Source organism: Desmodus rotundus, chromosome 11 (assembly GCF_022682495.2).
Source record: "Desmodus rotundus isolate HL8 chromosome 11, HLdesRot8A.1, whole genome shotgun sequence".
Taxonomy (NCBI): domain Eukaryota; kingdom Metazoa; phylum Chordata; class Mammalia; order Chiroptera; family Phyllostomidae; genus Desmodus; species Desmodus rotundus.
In genome coordinates, this window is record NC_071397.1 from 32089549 (window position 1) to 32110427 (window position 20879).

General features: G+C 40.4%; 1 protein-coding gene across 3 annotated transcripts in view; it reads left to right on the plus strand.

Annotated features, from left to right (window-relative positions):
* CD109 (CD109 molecule) overlaps positions 1-20879 on the plus strand; it is a 120571-nt gene that overhangs the window by 1699 nt on the left and 97993 nt on the right. For all 3 annotated transcript variants that reach the window (XM_053914017.2, XM_053914016.2, XM_053914018.2), the window contains 2 exons: positions 302-474; positions 20713-20741. In XM_053914017.2, coding sequence (XP_053769992.1) covers positions 302-474; positions 20713-20741 — 202 coding nt within the window. The remainder of the gene's footprint in view (positions 1-301; positions 475-20712; positions 20742-20879) is intronic.

Here is a 20879-nt window from a genome sequence, read left to right on the forward strand (position 1 = left end):
GGAGAGCCGTCTCCACTCAGGCTCCTCCTGTGCTGTTTGCGGTTTATAACATAGAAGTAGTAACACAGACCCTGCTCTAGTGGTACACGAATCACTGTATTAAAACTGATTTGTGGGAGTTACTGTGTCAATGACATTTCAGTGCAGTTGCTAAATGGAGCAGCGGGGCGATATTAATTGGAACAGTTGCAAATGGCACAATATAGGCAGTCTATCTCACTGTCTGTAAAATTTGAGGATCACAAAAGAATGGAGATGTGAAGATAAAAAATGTTGTTTTCCTTTTGTTGGGAACTTTTAGGCCCCGGTTTCTGGTGACAGCCCCAGGGATCATCAGGCCTGGCAGAAATGTGACGATTGGGGTGCAGCTCCTGGAACACAGCCCCCCACAGGTCACTGTGAAGGCAGAGCTGGTCAAGGTGGCCCCAAACCTCACCATGTCTGTCCTGGAAGCAGAAGGAGTCTTTGAAAAAGGTAAGATAAACAACAGTGAGTTTTACCCTTCTACTGTGATTATTGGAACATGTTAATAAAGCTATGTGTTAGGTAGGGTAACAGAGAAACCCCAAATTTGGAATGTCTTACCTAAGGTACTTTTAATTCTTATTCCTATAAAGTCCAAAATGGTGTTCTTGGTTGTTCTTCCAAGTAGCAGTTCAGAGACCGAAGTTCTTCCATTTTGTGGCTCCATCATTGTGCAGGGAAAGAACAATGAATTTCTCACATGGGAGGTTTTTTTGGGCTAGACCTAGACATGGCTCATGTCATTCCTGTTTCTCTTTCAGTGGCCACATTTAGCTGCAAAGGAGGCTGGGAGATGTAGGCAAATGTGTGTCCTAAAGAGGAAATGGGTATAGTTAACAGTCTGACACAAAACTGTATTTATTATGTATACTTTACTACATATTCCTATGGGGAAAAAAGAAGAGTGACACAATAGTTAAAAATCCAGTTTTATGAAATATTTCTTCATTTTTATTTTATTTAAAATTATTTTCTAAGTGTATTTTATTGATTATGCTATTACAGTTGTCCCATTTTTTTCTCCCCTTTATTTGCCTCTGTCCTGTACCCCTCTTTCTTCCCCTCTGCCCCCTTAGTTCATGTCCATGGGTCATACATGTAAGTTCTTTGGCTTCTCCATTTCCGGTACTATTCTTATCCACCCCCCTGTGTATTTTGTACCTACCATTTATGCTTCTTATTCTCTGTACCTTTCCCCCTTCTCCCCTCCCACCTTCCCACTGATAACCTTCGATGTGATCTCTCCAATTCTGTGATTCTGTTCCTGTTTTAGTTGTTTGCTTAGTTTTTTGTTTTTTTTGTTTTTTTTAGGTTCAGTTGTTGATAGTTGTGAGTTTGTTGTCATTTTACTGTGAATAGTTTTGATATTCTTCTTTTTCATAGATAAAGCCCTTTAACATTTCATATAATAAGGACTTAGTGGCTTAGTGATGATGAACTCCTTTAACTTGACCTTATCTGGGAAGCGCTTTTTCTGCCCTTCCATTCTAAATGATAGCTTTGCTGTATAGAATAATCTTGGATGTAGGCCCTTGCTTTTCATGACTTTGAATACTTCTTTCCAGCCCCTTGTTTCCTGTAAGGTTTCTTTCGATAAATTAGCTGGCAGTCTTATGGGAACTCCTTTGTGGTAACTCTTCTCTTGCTGCTTTTAAGCTTTTCTCCTTATCTTTAATCTTGGGTAGTTTAATTATGATGTGTCTTGATGTGTTTCTATTTGGGTTCACCTTGTTTGGGACTCTCTGAGCTTTCTGGACTTGCATGTATATTTCCTTCAGATTGGGGAAGTTTTCCTTCATTATTTTTTCAAATAAGTTTTCAATTTCTTGCTCTTCCTCTTCTCCTTCTGGCACCCCTATAACTTGGATGTTGGAGTGTTTAAAGTTGTCCCAGAGGTTCCTAAGCCTCTGTTCATTTTTTTGAATTCTTGTTTCTTCATTCTGTTCTGGTTGAATATTTATTTCTTCCTTGTGTTCCAAATCATTGATTTGAGTCCTGGTTTCCTTCCCTTCACTGTTGGTTTCTTATATATTTTTCTTTATTTCACTTTGCATAGCCTTCACTTTTTCCTCTATTTTGTGACCATATTCAATCATTTCTGTGAGCATCCTGATTACCAGTGTTTTATACTCTGCATCTGATAGGTTGTCCATCTCCTTGTTGCTTAGTTCTTTTTCTAGAGTTTTGATCTGTGTTTTGATTTGGGCCATATTTCTTTGTCTAGTCACACCATTCTGGATGAATGTTTCTTCTTTAAGTCCTTGGTTGTTAGACTTCCATACAGTTTGATTTTCTGGCAGTTCTGGTTGGTTTTTGTTTTTAACTTGGATGTGTGAGGAGACAAAGCATATCTACTACGCCTCTATCTCAGCCAGAACTCCCTTTTCTTATAAAAAATGATTAATTATATTATGGGAGCTCTGATGGCAGCAGGTTGGCAAAGTAGGGCCACTGGAATATTTCTTAATATTTATTTATTTATTTTTAGAGAGAGGGGAAAGGAAGGAGAAAGAGAGGGAGAGAAACATCAATGTGTGGTTGCATCTAGCGTGCCTCCCACTGGGGACCTGGCCTGCAACCCAGGCATGTGCCCTGACTGGGAATTGAACTGGCAACCCTTTGGTTTGCGAGCCGTCATTCAATCCACTGAGCCACACCAAACAGGGCATATTTCTTAATATTTATAGTAACAAAAAAAATGTAAAAGTGGGAGCCATTTATGAAAGAACCTACATCTCTTGTTTCAAGTTGGTGTTGTAACCTGGCCTAGGTTTATTGGGTCAATGAATCTCTTCTTTTCTAATACTAAGGGGAAAATAATTTGTTGGTGGGGGGCAGATAAATAAACTTTTTCAGCAAAATAACATTGATTGTATTTTTTTCTAATTGAAAGAGTAATATATGCTCAGTGCTTACAACCTGATAAACACTGGAAGTAAAGGAAATAAGCAAACATCACCCATAATCCTATCGCCCAGCTGTAAACACTGTTAACCGGAAGAATGTTTCGATGTTTAGTCAGAAGCCAAAAATTGAGGCACAAATTCCTATAATGTTAAGAGTTATGTTAAAAAAAATCATGCAGGGCACATAATGAAGGATGGATGTAATTTCACAACAGTTTGTTGTAGTATAAGTATTTATACTCTACCAGCATAGCAAAATTAACACAATCATGAAATGAGATAAAATCAAAGTTGATTGATATTTGTTGTTCTTTCCCCACTGGAAGTTGATTAACTGGGTGAGTAAGTTTGGGACAGGAGTCAAGAAGAGGTAATGTGCGCAGGGGCCAGGGCACTTGGTCCAGAAAAAGGGAGGCCTCGTTTCTCTAGAAGAGGAAATGTCGACTAGTGCTTCAGATCTGAGACTGAGCCTCAGCACGAGTTGTGTGATCTTGGGCAGGTTACTTAACTGCTCTGAGCCTCAGTTTTTCTCATCTGCCACCTGGGGATAATGAAATTTAATTTCCAGGACAGTTACCAAGTCAAAATCAGTACCCCACACCTATCAGGCTCTCAAAAAACAACAGCTATTAATATTGTAAGGAACACATCATGTAATAGTCCTAAAGGAGAAGACGCAGGAAGCATCATTACCTTTTTACATGAGGCAGACCTCTACTTTCATTTCTGAACCATTATTTCTGAAAATGAGTGAATCCTGGTCTTATGATAATGGCTAAAGAAAATAGTGAAATACGAAGCCACAGCAGATGATAGTTAAGGTAGTTCCACATTCATTATTATTTATTAAGAATTATTATTTTGGCTCTGCAATGTGGTAGTTTTACTGTAAGGCAGGTTTGGATGATTTCGATAAATATTTGGGCTTTGCTTGGGTGTTTGTATACTCTTATTCTAGAATTTTCCCTGCATTGTCTTTTTTGAAATTTCCTTTATCTGTCTCCTTTTCTTTTTTCTGCAACTAGTAGCAACATTGGGGGTGCATGTTATTGTGGCTTGGTTTTTAACTTTATTCTTAGATTTTCCTTTTGGGAGGAGAGTCCATCACATGCTTCTGGGAAGGCTAAAGCACTCAAGACTAGGCCAGACAACACTCTCCTGGAAGCAGAATGGATCTTTAAGAAAGAAAGATAGAAAATGTGTTTCTTTCAGGGGCTGTTTTTGACACTGTTGAAACACAGTTTCATTGAAAATACCATTGCTGGGAGCGTGATTCCACTTTGAAAGGAGAATGCTATTCTGTTACCAGAGGCTGTGAGTCATTGTTCTCAGAGCAGATGCTTCCTGGAATGTGAGGACTTAAGGAACATTTCTCCCTTCTTGTTTTCACATCCTTTGCTTTATCTGACTTCTCCAGTTGGAACTGAACTATGTGTAGATAAAAGAGACTTCTAAATCAGTGGGGTCTGGATCTTGCTAGGATTCATTTTTATTCATTAAAATTTTTTATTTATTGATATTTGAGAGAGTTGGGGGAGGAGAGAGAGAGAGAGAGAGAGAGAGAGAGAGAGAGAAAGAGAGAGAGAAAGGAACATCAATTTGTTGTTCCATTTATTTAGGCATTCATTGATTGATTCTTGTATGTGTCCTCACCAGGGATGGAAACCGCAACCTCGGCGTATGGAAACAATGCTCTAACCAGCTGAGCTACCCAGCCAGAGCTAATTTTTATTCCTAATCACATTAACACAAACAAGTAAATACATTTTAGGTCTGATTATTTCATCACTTTCTGGCAGTACTGGTCTTCTTAGAAATTCAGGGGGCAGGATGGTGTTCACCATAACTAGAATGCATTTCCAGCTTAATTTTTTGTCAGAAATAGTAATAGCTAAAGGATTTGAATTGTAGAATATATCTTAATAAATGCAAAAAAACTATAGCTTGTCCTCAAGGAAGAGTTCATTTGTTTGAAGACATGGGGACAATTCTGTTTGCATTTATGTCCTTGACGCCAGCAGCATTGATTGCATTGTAGTTAATTTATTCATTGTAATGTCTTTTACATTTATTAGGGATCATTTATGTGTTTTTGAACAATTTAGAAAAAGTGTTTCTGCTAAATTCTGTGCAGTTGTCTAAGGATGTATTAATGTCTTTTGAGTGGTGAGATTCAGACATTCAAATGTACTGGTCATTATTGCCACCACCACCATCACCACCACTGTCATTACCAGTCTCACCGTCATCGTCATCATCTCTTTGCTGGATAGAACTACGTTCATAATCTTATCGTCTGATGTATTAAAGAGTAGGACGTCTCCTGGCGGGTGCCTGCTGGTCTGGAGGTACCATTTATTTGTAGTGCCAAGACTACTTCCATCTTCCCACTGAGGTATTGGGGTGAGACCTACTCTCTGAGTATGTCTACATTATTTAATAACATGCTCTTCCCTTTTGTGCTAAAATCTTGTAGAGTTAATGGGGCGTCTACTTTCTATTTTTTAAGAATTAAAAATTCTTCTTTGTCCTTTATTGTTTTCTATCTTTTCCACATTGACTATGGGGTATGTTATTTTCCATCTAGATCAGGTAAGGTTGGGAAATCAATCGTTCTTAAATTGGGATATTAGCCGAAAACTTCAAAAAAAATTCATTCAGTACGGGTGGGAACAAAGCTCCTGATCATATGTTTCATAACTTGTAGCTCAAAATCAGTCCCGTGGTTTTTATGAAAGTAGATTAATGAGTGTGGTGTGGGGGCAGGTCTCCCAGGGCAGGTTTTCACAGGCAGCTTTCCTAGTAGAGCTCAGTCTGAACTTGCAGTTGTGTGAGGATTATTAAAGGGTGTGGGCTCTTCATTCACATGTCTATGCTATTGTGTGTGACATGTATAAATAGGTGGTGGTGCCTGAGGATAAAGGACCATAGTGTAACCATGAGGTACTTGGGCTCTGAAGCCAGCCTACCTGAATGCTCTTCATTCTTGGTTGTTTGGCTGTGGGCAGTCATGATCTCAATAGGCTTCAGCTTTATTATCTGAAGAATGGTGGTTTCTGCCTTTTACAATTGTATACCTATTGTAAGAATTAAGGGAGCTAACATGTTTAAAGCACTTAACACATGGGAATTATTCAGGAAAATGGTAAAATGGTAGCTGTTGTTATTAGAAGAGAGACGGTAGCTGTTGTTATTAATGTCAGAGGCAATTATGAGTCACCTATTGGGATGATCTCTAACTGTATAAAAGACACATCACGAGGAGAGAATGGGAAAGGATTTAATGTGTTAATTATTGAGTTCCCCATAGTGCAAGGGACTTTCTGCACCATATTTAACTGCAATAATCATTTTCAGCCCTGGCTGGCATGGCTCAGTGGATTCAATGCCAGCCTGTGAACTGAAAGGTTGCTGGTTCAATTCCCAGTTAGGACACATGCCTGGGTTGCAGGCCAAGTCCCTGGTTCGGGGTGGGCGAGAGGCAACGGATCAATGTTTCTCCCGCACATTGATGTTTCTCTTCCTCTTTTTCTCCTTCCTGTCCCCCCTCTCTAAAAAATAAATAAATAAAAATCTTTAAAAATATATTAAGAAAGATTACAAAATTATTTGCATGTTTGCTGGTGGGAGTTTAGTCCTGGATCTAATGGGAAACATAATCTGGATCTGAAGAATCTCAAGATGCTATGCTAGCTCTCCTTCTAATTTACTTTGAGCTTCATGGAATTTTGGAGCTGGACAGGACCTCAGAGATAAGCCAATTTGATCACCTAATTTATGGCTGAGGAGGCTGAGGTGTGGTGTTTAGTGACTTGCCTAAAGTGAAATCACTTGGTGGAAACAAATTGCAGGTCCCCAAATTTACAGTCCAATACCATTTCCATTCTACTCTGGGAAACTTTCATAACATCCGGAGAACCGTGTGTAAGACCAAGGATATATCTGCAAATGCTGTTTTTTTCAAAAAAACATTTCATTTATTTGTTTGTTGATTTATTTATCTATTTACTTATTCATTTCTTGTTTTTAGAGAGGGGAAGGGAAGGAGAAAGAGAGGGAGAGAAACATCAATATGTGGTTCTGCAACCCAGGCATGTGACCCTTTGGTTCGCTGTCCGGCACTCAGTCCACTGAGTCACACCAGCCAGGGCATGTTTTTATTTATTTATTAATTTTTTGATATGGAAGGAAATAAGGCTAACTAAGGAGTTTTAAAATGCTTACCTGCATTTTTGTGCAGGTTTCTTATTTCAGCTCAAGGTGGAGTTCCCCTTTATGGACTAGTGGCTCTGCACCGGGGTGAGGGTGAGGATAGGGCTAGGAGCCTCATAGATCTTTCTCAAATTAATTTCTGTGGCTGCATTTCTCAAAGTTCAAGTAGTACTTATTAAAAAATACAACTCTGTGGCCACCCCCTGAAGGCAAGGGTAAGGTCTAGGAATCTAAACTTTATTTTAAGCAATCACCATAGTTGATTCTTAGACATTTTATTTTTTATTATTATTATTATTTTTTAATTTTTATTGTTATTCAATTACAGTTGTATGCCTTTTCTCCCCATCCCTCCACCCCACCCCAGGTGAACCCACCTCCCTCCCCCACCTCCACCCTCCCCCTTGGTTTTGTCCAGATTCTTAGACATTTTAAACTGAGGACAACTGCCCTTTAGTATCCAAAGAATTGTTCTTGATCCAGTACCAGAAACCCTGAGTGAGGGGCGTGTCTTTGCAAGTTGATGATGATTCATGGCAGCTGAGAGAAGGCCTCCGCCAGACTTCCATATTTGCCTTTCAAGCAGCCCCCAGCCCTCAGCATCAGTGTTAATTTTAACCTGGGGAGAAACTTGGGTTTGATTATGAATCAGTGATTGAGTGAAGTTGAAAGTGAACATACTGATTCTTTAAAGTCCAAGATAAATGTTTGCAGTAAACGTTTTGCAGCTCCTCTTCTAACGCATAATGAGTCACTTTTCCAGTGACTCACTAAGCGTTGTGGTGGAAATAGAAATCAGCTCCTAAGAATTTGGGCTGAGTGGCTGTTTGATCCTTTATGTGATTGATTTCCAACCTTTTCCATCTCATGCACACATAAGCTAATTACTAAAATTCTGTGGCACAATTAAAAATATATATTTTTGCCAGTTTGGCCAAAAAATAGGTATAATTTTGATTCATTCATACTGGATGGTTGTTGTTGTGTTGGCTGTTGTCATTTTTTTATTTGACAATCTAAGGGAAAAGAGGTCACTGTCCCTTTCTAAATAGTCAGGTATTGCGTGTTTTAAAAATCCTTGCCGCACACCGGTTGAAAATCACTGCTTTATGTTTTTAAGAGGGCTTTGCAATGCTGAAACTAGTTGTTTCCCCAGTGATATTTCTCCCCATTCATTTATTATTTGCTCTGTGTGAAACGTGAATAAATGAGGGGTGGGGAATAAGAGGAAGGAAGGCATTAGAGGAAGTTTACAGGTTTTGGAAGGATAACATATAATAGAAATGCAGAAGGCTGGAGAGTTGTTATTTTTGTTTGTATAAAAAATTCAATGTGGTTTGTAAATAGTACTTATTATGTGTAACCCTGTACATGGTACTGTTTTACCTTTTACATCTAGAGCCATACAAATGTCCATTCATAAATGTTCCACCTCCACTGACATATTGGCATTTAGTGGGAACAGTTACTTCTCATACTGAAGAAGGGAAGGGTGTGCCAGGGGAAAGAGCCAGTGGCTAACAGTGAGGTCGTGAGAAGGAGATAGAGGTTTGTGTGTGTGTTTTCTGAAAAGATGTTACATTCTGCTTTAGATGTAAGTTTGAGGAGACATTCAGCTTAACAATAACCCACAACCTTCGGACCACCTTGAGGAGACATTCGGATGGAGATGTTCAGTAGGTAGTTCTGAAATTGTAGGGAGGGAGAGAGTTTAAGGCATTGTTTTCAAAGAGGCAGACAGTATTTGGAGTCTTGGTGGCAAGCAGGAGAGGCACAAGAGAGACAGCGCTTCTGAAAAGAACAAGACTAACGACAGAGCTTGGGAGGAGGAAAAGAACTCAATGAAATGGACAGACAGTGAGCAGCTGGAGACAGGGACAGATTGAAGATGGTGAGATGTCTCAGAAACCAAGGGAGTCACAGAGGTTTTAATAGTTCCAAGTGTCCCAGAAGGTCAGAGACGAGAAGAGGAGGACAAAGAAAGGGGCACTGGCGATCCTCAAGTGAATAGTTTTAAGTTGAGAGGAAAAGCCAAGTTTTAAGTGATAAGTGGGTGGTGTGAAAATATTATCAGAAAGTGTAGATCACTTTGCAGAAGTTTGACAATAGAAAGGAGGGAGGCCTGTTAAAAGGCCCGTGAGGGGTAAAGTTGTTGATGCAAAAGTGAGGGGTGGATAATTTATGGGTAAGAGGTGGTGGGATTGGGATCAGGAACTCGGGTGAGTAGATTGTTCTTTAAAAAAGTGTACTTTTTCTTTGATGTAAGAAAGAAATGGAAGAGGATGAGTAAGGAAAGAAATATTTTGAGGTATAAACTGGAGATAAAGAGGATAAAGTTGAAATATGGTTTTAGGAAAACTTTGCCGTAGTGAATCTATCTGATTCTTAACTTGTACAGACTGGCCACCTCTTTATTGGAAGCGGGAATAAATGTTAAAAGTAGTGGCCAGTTGGAGAGAGTAGCAGAGATTGGAGATGTTCCCTGGCGGTGCCCTAGCCTGGGTTCCTGTCTGCTGCTATGATGTGTGGCCATGGAGCAAGTCACTTCATCTCATTTGGTCTCAGTTTTTTTATTTCTGTAATGGCAATAATAATAGTGTCTACCTCAGGACCTTGTTGTGAGAATTAAATGAGACAGTGCTTTAAAACTGCACCGTGCAATGCGGTGGCCACTAGCCACATGTACTTAGTTTTTGAGCACTTTGAAATGTGGCTCGTACTAGTTGAGATGGACTGCGCGTGTAAAATACACGCTGGATTTTGAATACGTAGTACCAAAAATGCAACAAACTCATTTTTTATATTGATTACATGGTCAATGGTTAGCTTTAGGATATATTGGGTTAAATAAATATGTTATTAAAAATAATTTCACCCATTTCTTTTCCCCTTTTTGCAGTGTACTGCCTTACAACATTCATCATAGTGCCTGGCACACGGTAAACATTAGGAGCGTCAGCCGTGTTGTACCCGCGTTTCCCAGCATTACATAGTAGTCAGTTCTGGTGCCTCCCTCAGCCCTGTGGCGTGTGGCCAGGTCTCTGTGTTGATGGCTGTTTGACTCTGACTTGAGCGGGCCTGCAGTCTTATTCTGTATCCCTGGGGGAAGGAGAAGCCTCCCTGAAAAGACAGCCATCCTGTAAGTGTGCAAAGGGCCCGACAGTGAACACTGTAGGTTTGGGTGTAGGTTTGGATGGCCTTATGGTTTTGCAGTAACTGGCCAATGTTGCCTTTGTGGTGCGTGTCGCCATCCACAGCACACTACAGATGAGTGTGCTTGTGTACCATCAGATCTTTATTTATGGAACTTGGATTCAGAGTTCTTCTAATTTCCACGTGTCACAAAATATTGTTCTTTTTATTTTTCCACCTGTTGTCAATGTAAGAAATGTTCAGACCTGTAGAGCATTTTCGTGAGTTCTTTTGAGCCAAACTGATGACTGTTGCTGGGAAGCAAAACCTCAATGGATTGAGGAAGTGCTCTGGAAAATGGCAGTTTTACCACTTAATTTTTCTTTTAATCCTCACTCAAGGACATTTTTTCACTGCTTTTTTGGAGCCCTGACTGGTGTGGCTCAGTTGGTTGGCCGCAAAATGAAAGGTTACCAGTTCAATTCCTGGTCAGGGCACTTGCCTGGGTTGTGGGTCTGGTCCTGGTCGGGGCTTATATGAGTGGCAACTGATCGATGCTTTTCCTTCACATTGATGTTTCTCTCCCTCTCTTTCTCCTTCCCTTCCCCTCTCTCTAAAATAAATATATAAAATCTTTAAAAAAAGAAAGAGAGGCAGGGGGATAGAGAGAGAAACATTGATGTGAGAGAGAAACATCAATTCGTTGCCTCTCAATAGGCTCTTTGATCCTCAATGTAGACATGTGCCCTGACTGAGAATCAAACCCATGACCTTTTGGTTTATGGGATGATGCTCCAACCAACTGAGCCACACCAGTCAGGGCTACCCCTTACTTTTTATGTTAGAGTCAATGGGAAAGATGTAAGGAGGTTACATGAGATTCATTAGGTGATATATTAGGAAGGTGGGAGAGAGCAAAGCAGGGAAATCTCTGGGATTGGATCAAAAATGAAACAGATAGATGCATACTTCTTTTACATTTGTGAGTATAATAATTCGTATGAGTTTATTTGAGCCAAACTGACAATATTTTCCAGGAAGCAAAATCTCAACAAATTGAGAAAATGCTCCAGAGAATGGCAGTTACGTAGGGGGTTACGTGAAATTCATTGGTGATAGATTAGGGAGGTGGGAGAGAGTAAAGCGGGGAAATCTCTGGGACTGGATAAAGAGTAAAATGAAGAGACAAATACTTCTTTTGCTTTGGTGGATATAGGATAGTTAACAATTCACATTTATAGCACATAGAGATGGTATGTGGGGGAACAAGATAACAATGACAGTTCTGCTGGGAGATTGTGCCCTGAGGGGTCTGGAAAAAGGGATTACTCAGACATTCCAAAGGCATGCTATTTTAGCTGCAAAAAGACAATTGACAGGCTCAGTTAAAGTAAAGAATGTCAAGGAAGATACCAGCCTAGGACAGGACTACCTGCCATGGTTTGCTTTTAGGTAGGAAATTTTAATTTTAGACCATCCTACTGAAACCAGAAAAGCTGGCGTTCATGCCGCTTGTCACTACCGGAACCAGTAAGTAGAGACCAAGGTTGAGTCTTTGTGGGCACTTTATTCTCATACCAGTGATCTGAGAGATGGAGGGTTATGTACCCTCAAAAATTGTCTTAACATCTCATTTCAAGCGTACCTTTTTATAAGGAGAAGATAGGGTAGGTAAGGGGTTTGGGGAAAAGGTTAACTGGATAAGAGTTGGAGTCTGTCAGTGATTGGCTTAGTACATCTGTATCTGTTGACCAACAATTCTTTATCTGCATCAGGAGCGTTCCCTCCCTGGAGCGCTGTGACTCCAATACCCTCTCCATCACTCACAGACCCCTGGGGACACAAAGGTTGAATTCCTTGTCATCTCCTGGAGTCCTGCATTCCAGTTCCTGGAATAATAGCTTTCCTCATGCCTTACTCACTTAAGCCTATCAACTAAGGCTAAATTTTTTAACACTTGAGTTCCCCTATCACCTTGTAGTTACTTTAGGTCTCTGAGTTTGCAAGGCTGCCATGCAAGCCTCCCCTGAACTTGTCAGGTTTAGTGTGTGGCTCCTTTTTCATCCACAACAGTATACTATTGAATAGCAGAGAGCTGCCAGAAATAATTAAGCAGTAAATACTAAGTCGGGCATATATTATGTAGAAAATCTTTTTTTTTCCATAGAGGATATTTCTGGACCTAGTGAATTTCCAGTTACGCAGTACTCCTTCCTTTCAGTGATCCTCTACAGGGCTATTTTGCGAGCACAGATGTCAGAAGAGGCAGCATATGGTGTTACAGAGTGTGTTTAAAAAGTTAAGGAAAGGTTAGTTTTTGTGTATGCTCATTACACAATTTAAAAATAGCATCGACTCTATTTGTAAATCAAAAGGCCAGCACTCTGGCTTGTGCCAAGTGAGAAGCCTGAACACAAGGTTTCTTTTGAGTGGTTTAGCGGCGCTGGGAAGAGAAAGCATCTGAAGGGTGTTAAGACTGACTTTCTCTGGTTATACACAAAAACGATATGAGTTTTGCAAGGTTACCTACAGTAAGGGCAAAAAGGACTTTATATAACAACAGAGTGTAGCTTTACTCAGTGATTTAAAAGGAGTGCCATGCAGGGTTTCATGAGGTGCTGACTATTTCTCATGTCTGACTGGAGTCTTGCCAAAAAGAAAAAAAGTTCACAACAACTTGTAAATACTATGTATTTCATCCTCAGCCTAGCAAGTGGAGAGAAAGACATTACTATTCCTCATCTACACTCCCACTACACCACCCTCAGTTTTATGTTTTGGTGGTGTACATTATTGCTAGAATGTTAAGACTTTCAAATAAAACTTAATAAGTGCCTAGGAGATTCCAGGCTGCGTTTGTAAATTTAGAGGAAAGAAAGTAGAAAAAAATGTCAAGTACTCAGAGTTGTTGACCTTTTGATAAGGACACAGGAGACCAGTGTGTGGGCCTTAAATCAGATCAGCCAACCTTGAGTCACTCTCTGAATTGAGAAAGAACCAGCTTTTGAGGGCAGCTTCTGTTTCTGGCTGTGTCTTTCCTGGGTCTGTGAAAGGACATGTTTCATGTGTCAGAGCAGTGGGACCCAGGCATGTGTCAAACCCCATTCCAATTTCTTGACAAAAACTTGTCAAAAGTTTGACTCTAGTAAGAGCTACATTAAAGGAGAGGCGAAGATGCAAAACAGGCTGGTCCCACATCCGTGTGTGGTGGATAGAAGAAGTTCAGGAGGGATATCTTGTGAGCAAGGAGTCCCAGCCCCACAACAGGCCCCCAAACCCACGGTTCCAGTGCCAGGAACGTAAGTCCCCATAACTTCTGGCTGCAAAAACCAGCAGAGATTGAGTCAGAGGAAGAAACTTCTGGAGTCCCAAGCAGTTCCCCTTAAAGAACCCAAACACAGACTTACTCAGACTCACTCCCTCTGTGCTCCAGCACCGGGGTAGCAGCTTGAAAGGCACCAGTGGCATATAGGGAGGAACTGAAGTGTCTGGCATCAAGGCAGGAGCTGGGGGACAGATTTCTCACAGACAGAAAATTGGGCAGAGGCCATTGTTCTTTTGCTGAGCCCTCCCCCCACAGAGCCACAAAGTAGTCGGGCAGGTGCCATCTCTGAGACTCCATCAACCTGGCTCACACTGTTTACCCCACCCTGGAGATCCTCTGAGGCTCCGTCCCACCAAACTTACAGGCCCATCCAAACTGTTAACCTTCACTTTTCTATATGAGTCGCTGGTCTTGGCACATGCTTCACAACTTCCTAAATCCTCTCAAACAAGCAACAGCGAGCCTCAGTGGCCCCCAGCCCCCACACCTCTTGCTAGGTGGTCCCAAGTGTGGCACTAGCAGCAGCCAGCCTAGATTCACAGTTTGGCTTTGCCTGGGAATCTCTAAACCCTGCACGAGTAGTAGCCATCTCAGATTGCTTTATAACTCATGCAGGGTAGCCCCGGAGAGAATACAGGTGGGGGATGACATTGGTCTGTACTACCTGAAACCCCAGAGCCTGAGCACTCAGTGGACAGCTACAGACCACGGTGGAGCACCACCACCCTGTCCCTGCACAGCTGATCCTCTACAGAGGGCGGAGGTTGGTGGTCACAGTCAGTCCTTGAAGCTGACTGGCCTGCGTAAATCCCTCCCATTGACCTGCCAACAGCAATCAGGCTCAACTACAACAGGAGGGTGTACTCAGTCCATACAAAGGGAACACCTCAAGTGCGCCGGTTTGGATGACAGGGAAGGCTGTGCCACTGGACCCTACAAGATACCTGCTATTTTAGGCCACACTACCAAGACAGGGAGTCATAGCAGCTCTACTTAATACATAGAAACAAACACAGGGAGGCCAAAATGAGGAGAAAAAGAAACATGGCCCAAATGAAAGGACAGATCGAAACTCCAGAAAAAGAACTAAACAAAAGGGAGATAAGCAACCTATCAGATGCAGAGTTCAAAACACTGGTTATAAGGATGCTCAAGGAACTTAGTGAGGACCTCAACAGCATAAAAAGATCCAGTCAGAAATGAAGGATACAGTAATTGAAATAAAAAACAATTTACGGGGAAACAACAGAAGAGCGAGTGAAGCCAAGAATCAAATCAATGATTTGGAACATAAGAAAGCAAAAACAACTAACCAGAACAACAAGAAGAAAAGAGAATCCAAAAAAAAAAAAAGAATATAGTGCAAGCAGCCTCTCGGACAATTTCAAGAGGTCCAATATTCTAGGGGTACCCGAAGGAGAATAGAAAAAGCAAGAAATTGGAACTGTATTTGAAAAAATAGTGAAAGCAAGCTTCCCTAATTTGGTGAAGGGAAATAGACATGCAAGTGCAGGAAGCACAGAGAGTCCCAAACAAGATGGATGCAAACAGGCCCACTCCAAGACACATCATAATTAAAATGCCAAAGTTTAAAGGTAAAGAGAGAATCTCAAAAGCAGCAAAAGAATAGCAGTTAGTTACCTACAGGAGAGTCCAATAAAACTGTCAGCTGATTTCTCAAAAGAAACTTTGCAGGCTAGAAGGAATTGGCAAGAAATATTCAAAGTCATGTAAAGCAGGGTCTTCCAGCCAAGACTGCTCTACTTAGCAAAGCTATCATTTAGAATCAAAGGGCAGATAAAGAGCTTCCTAGACAAGAAAAAACTAAAGGAGTTCATCACAACCAAATCATTATTCTATGAAATGTTGAAAGGACTTACTTGAGAAAAAGAAGAGCAAAACTATGAACAATAATATGGCAATAAATACATATTTATCAACAATTGAATCTAAAAAATAAAATAAGCAAACAAGAAGAACAGAAACAGAATCATAGATACAGAGAGGGTTTTGATGGCTGCCAGATGGTAGGGGGGCGTGGGGGACAATGGGTGAAGAGGCGAGAGGATTAAGAAGTACAAATAGGTAGTTACAGAATAGCCATGGGGATGTAAAGTACAGTATAGGACAAGGAGTAGCCAAAGAACTTACATGTGTGACCCATGGACATTAACAATGGTGTGGGGATGGCCTGAGGGACTGGGGGGTGCTGGGTGGAGGGCAGCAAAGGGGGGAAAATTGGGACAACTGTATAACATAATAAAATATAATTTTAAAAAGATTAAAAAATTCTTCCTCCAAAAAAGAGCTCCATTAAAAAAAAGTTCTATGAGTGGGATCTTCTGCACTTCAAATTTGGATAGCTGGTTTTGGATTGCTAAAAAACTACTTTATTTGGATTGTAGATTCACAGCTGTTTTTTACTTTGTCCTTGTTTCATGTCACTTAGATAAATAAATTATGCCCGCCACCCCCCACCCCCAACTCCCCCTTTTAGTCTTTGTAAATTTGCCAGTGGTGGGAGGTAGGCTGTGTGGCAGGCCGTGATAGGAAGGAAGCATATTGTTTCCTTAGTCACCAGGCTGACAAAAGAGCCAACCCCGATGATTTATCCTAAAGTAATGAAAATAAGTAACTCTCAGTAACTGAGGGCGCAAGTTTGTTGGGGCTCAGCTTGCTGCAGTTTATTTATTTATTTTTTTGGTTTTATTCCAGTGTGGGACATTGTGATGTATGCCTTGCTGTACTACCCAGATACAGTCCTTGAGGGATGAAGGACTCATTGCCCCAACCTCTGGGAGTGCTGCTCTCAGAGCCAGCACCCTCTGGGGATTACATCAGCTGAAGGGAGTTGCCTTGCCCGAGGAGCACCCCTCCTTGGGTGGAGGTTCAGCCAACTCAGGGTAACTCCCAAGGGTCATGGCTGCTTCTGAGCGCCCCTTGTGGACGTCTCTTGAGCCTGCAGTTGTCTCTCTCCCCACCCCTCTCCCTAGTTCTGTCTACTTCCCTTCCCTTCCCTTCCCTTCTTCAGGTGCCCATCCCAAGGCACCCCCCACAAAACCTTTTGCACTTTAGTCACCACCTCAGAGTTGGAACTCAGCCTTAGACAGATGTGGTTATTGTTTAACTTTGCTTTGAAGAGGGATTTTTCAGGTCTTGAAATTAACTTAAAATGTATCGTAACTGTAGTGTGAAGAACTGATACGAGTTGGGAGCTTTTCTAGTTTTCATATACCCATCTCACAGGTTGTTGTATAACGTGAGTTATTTTAAAATTAGTTTCACTGCTGCGGTGCTTATAGTATAACTGAGGGTTGGGAGAAACATTGGGGAGGAAGAAACTTTAGGTTCTGGTGATGACTGACAGAAAGTTGAGGGGAGAAAGGCATCTGAGATGATTTGGAGCCTCTGTGCCTGAGAGAGTGGTGATACCCACATACACCAGCAGGCTCTCCAGGCTGGGGACTTCTGCAGTAATCAAAGGTAAGAATAAAAGAACAAAAGTACAACTACCGTTTTCATCCTGAGAGACAGTACAGAGTGGTGGTTTAGAGATGGGGCCCAGGCTGCAGGGCTTCGAATCTGGGCTCCCTTCTTTTCTGTGTGATCCTGGGCGAGTCACTTAACTGTTGCTATGACAGGGTTCTCATTTGTAAATTAAGGATAATAATGTTTAATAGGATCATGAGGAGGATTAAACCAGTCCATACATGTAATGGTAATAGAACACTCTAGATAGTATCTATATTGTTGTTGTATTCACAAAATTAAAACTCTTATACACAGAGCTGTTGGTTGTTTTATTGCGTCTGAGCAAAACCCTATGTCTTCCACCCTCTAGACCAGCACTGTCCGTCCAGTAAAAGTGTAATGGTACCATCTATGTAATGTAATGCTTTCTAGTAACCACATTAAAAAAGTAAAAAGAAGCAGATGAAGTTAATCTTAATAATATATTTATTTAACCCAATAATTTATGAATATTATCAGTTCAACATGTAATGACTACAAAAATTAATCAGCCAGTTTACACTCTTTTTTGTTGTTTTAAGCCTTAGACAAATGGGGTATATTTTACACGTGCAATGTATTTCAGTTGCTCAATAGTCATGTGTGGCTAGAGGCTACTGTAATGGGCTGTGCAGCTTTAGTGGTTTGCTAGTTAACCTTTTTTAAAAAAAAAAAATCATAAGTGTTCCAGGTATCTGTTACTGTGAATGAACCAACTCCAAAACTTAGTGGCTTCAAACAACAGTGGTTTATTTTTTTTCGCGAGGCTCACTCCCCCCGTTTGTATACACAAGATGGATGACTATTGGCTGAATCATTTATTACCACGATGGTTGTGGCATTTTCTAATGCCATGGTTCCTTTTACATTTATTAGTTGGAATTCTATGGTAAAGAAGAACTTTTTCTTCTTCCCAGTTAGTCATCTACTTAATTATAGAGCAGTGCAAACTCACAGGCTCTTGTTTCTTCAGTAGGTTGTAATCCATCCATTATTTGTTTCAATGCTCAAGTTGTCTGACCATTGTATATCTATGTAGATACAGTCATATATGTACATGGTTTTATTTCTTATAGATTCCCCCCATTACCCCTGCCCCCACACATGTATAGCTTCCCCTATTATCAACGTCACTCACCAGAATGAACCTACATCGGCACATCACAACATCATAATCACCCAAAATCCATAGTTTCCTTTAGGTTTCACTCTTGGTGTTGTACATTCCATGGATTTGGACAAACATATAATAATGGATCCGTCATTATAAAATCATACAAGGTACTTTCACTGCCCCAAAAGTCCTCTGTGCTCTGCCTGTTCATCTTTTCGTTGTCTTCATCATTATACCTTTTCCACAACTTCAAATAGTTGAAATTATGCAGCATGTAGCCTTTTCGGATCGGCTTTTTCCACTTAGTAATATCCATTTAAGTTTCCTGCTTTGCCTGTAATGGCTTTTCACCTTATGATCCGTTTTGAGTTAAATTTTGTAAGGGGTGTAAAGTCTGTGTCTAGGTTCATTTCTGCTGCGCGTGGACGTCCAGTTGTTCCAGCACCGCTTGTTGAAGAGGCTGTGTCTCTGCTCCATTTTATGGCCTTTGCTGCTGTGTTAAAGATCCACTGACTATATTTAGGGCGGCCTCTTCCCGGGCTTTCTATTCTCCTCCAGTGATCTATTTGTCGATTTTTTTCTCCCGATACAACTCTATTACCGTAGCTCTATAGTAAGTCTTTAGATTAGAAAGTGTCATTCTTCCAACTTTGTTTTTTTCCTTCACTATTGAGTTGGCTATGCTGGGTCTTTTGTCTCTCCACAGAAACTTTAGAATAGTTTGTCAATGTCCATAAATTAACTCATTAGGATTTTGATTGTGATCGTATTGAATGTATAGATAAAGCTGGGAAGAACTGACAACTTGATAATATTGAGTTTTTCTATCTGTGAAACTGGAATATATTTTCATTTATTTAGTTCCTTTTTGCTTTTGTTTATCAGAGTTTTGTAGTTTTCCTCATTTAGGTCTTGTACACATTTTGTTATATTTATACCTAAGTATTTCATTTTCTTGTTTTTTAATTTCAAATTCCAGTTGTTCATTGTTGGTATATAGTGACCATAATATTTTTAATTGAGAAAACACTCTCTCCACATGTGCTGAGGTACCTGGTAAGATCAGAGCAAATTTTATTCTGTGGCAGATATTTTCAATTTCAAATTATTTCCATATTGAAATGTTTCGGTGTTTCAGCCCAAATATTTCACATGGTCTGTGTCTTTGCCTGCAGAGTACCATGTCTCTTTTTGATACATATTTTTATAAGACAGAGCTTGTCAAGTCAATTGTCTGTTTTTGGTTCTCTCGAATGTTTCACCAGGTTTTGTTGCTGCAGTGTCATAGGGCTTCTCAATTTCACGTCAGTTCAGTATGGAATATGCCCACTAGGTGGGCCAGAAAGTGTGTTTGGTTTTTTCCATAAGATGGCTATTATTTGTCGTTAACTTCATTCAAAACAATTTTGTTAGATTGTACTGTGACAGCTGTCACATCACTGTGCATTTAAGAAAAACTTATCAAAATTGGTGAATTTTGTGTAGTCATTTTAATATTGAAGATGGAAGAAAATACACAACATTTTTGGCATATTATGCTCTATTATTTCAAGAAAGGTAAAAATGCAACTAGAAAGAGATTTGTTCAGTGTATGGAGAAGGTTCTGTGAGTGATGGAACATGTCAAAAATGATTTGCGATCATTTGATAAGCCAGTGTGGCCTGATTCCAGAGGCCACTCGCTTAACCCTTGCTCTGCACTGGGCTGTGTGCCGCCTGTCCTTGTGGGATAGATACGTGGCCTCCAGGAGAGGGGTCCTGTTTGTCTTGTTCACGGTCTTGTGGTACCCTTGATAAATACTTCTTAAATGAATGAGGGAACTGAGGGTCTGTCACCATCTCTGGATTCATGTCACTTAAATGGGAACTGTGGATACGTACTCTTTTATTATTAACATGAAACATTTTTTCCCTTGAAATAAATGGATCTGATGAGAAACTGGCATGAGTTGAATTAGCAGTCCTATGTTTAGAAACTTTACATGAAAAAAAAGTCTGCATCACTCTAATACTAATGAGTCAGTTATGAGTCCCAGCTCACCACTGACGTGACTAATGCCTTCTGTTTCTTCCGTTGTCACGAGGGTGTGTGAACATAAGTGATCAACCTCAGATTCCTTCTGTGCACTGTCTGAAGTGTCGCCCAAATGTGTGTAACCTTACAACAGCAGCAACAACAGCAGTGACCATGACAACAAACATGATAATGGAAAAAGAGAAGTAGAACTTACTAATTTTGGGGGTGTTCACTCACTGATAGCCCTTTAAGTCTGGTTCAGTTTTCCTTAATTCTTTGGCACAAGAATATGTAGTAATCTTTCAGGTGTTCTGAGCATTAATAAAATTGTTTTGGTTTGACCAAATAAGCTTATGATTCCATTAGTTTACAATTCCCTTCATATTTAAGGGTACCAGGGGAGTCTTGTGAGTTCAGTGTTGTATCATCTGATTCAAATTATGACTCTTTTTCCCTCTCATTTTCCTTGTAGGCTCTTTCAAGACACTTATTCTCCCATCAGTAAGTATCCATTAAAAATTTGGTTTCAGAAATATACATTGCTTCAGTGAATTAAATACATGAATATTTTATTGGTTTTACTATCAATTTAAATTTTTTGTGAGTTTGGCTTGAGTTTAGTCCCACCTCAGACTATTT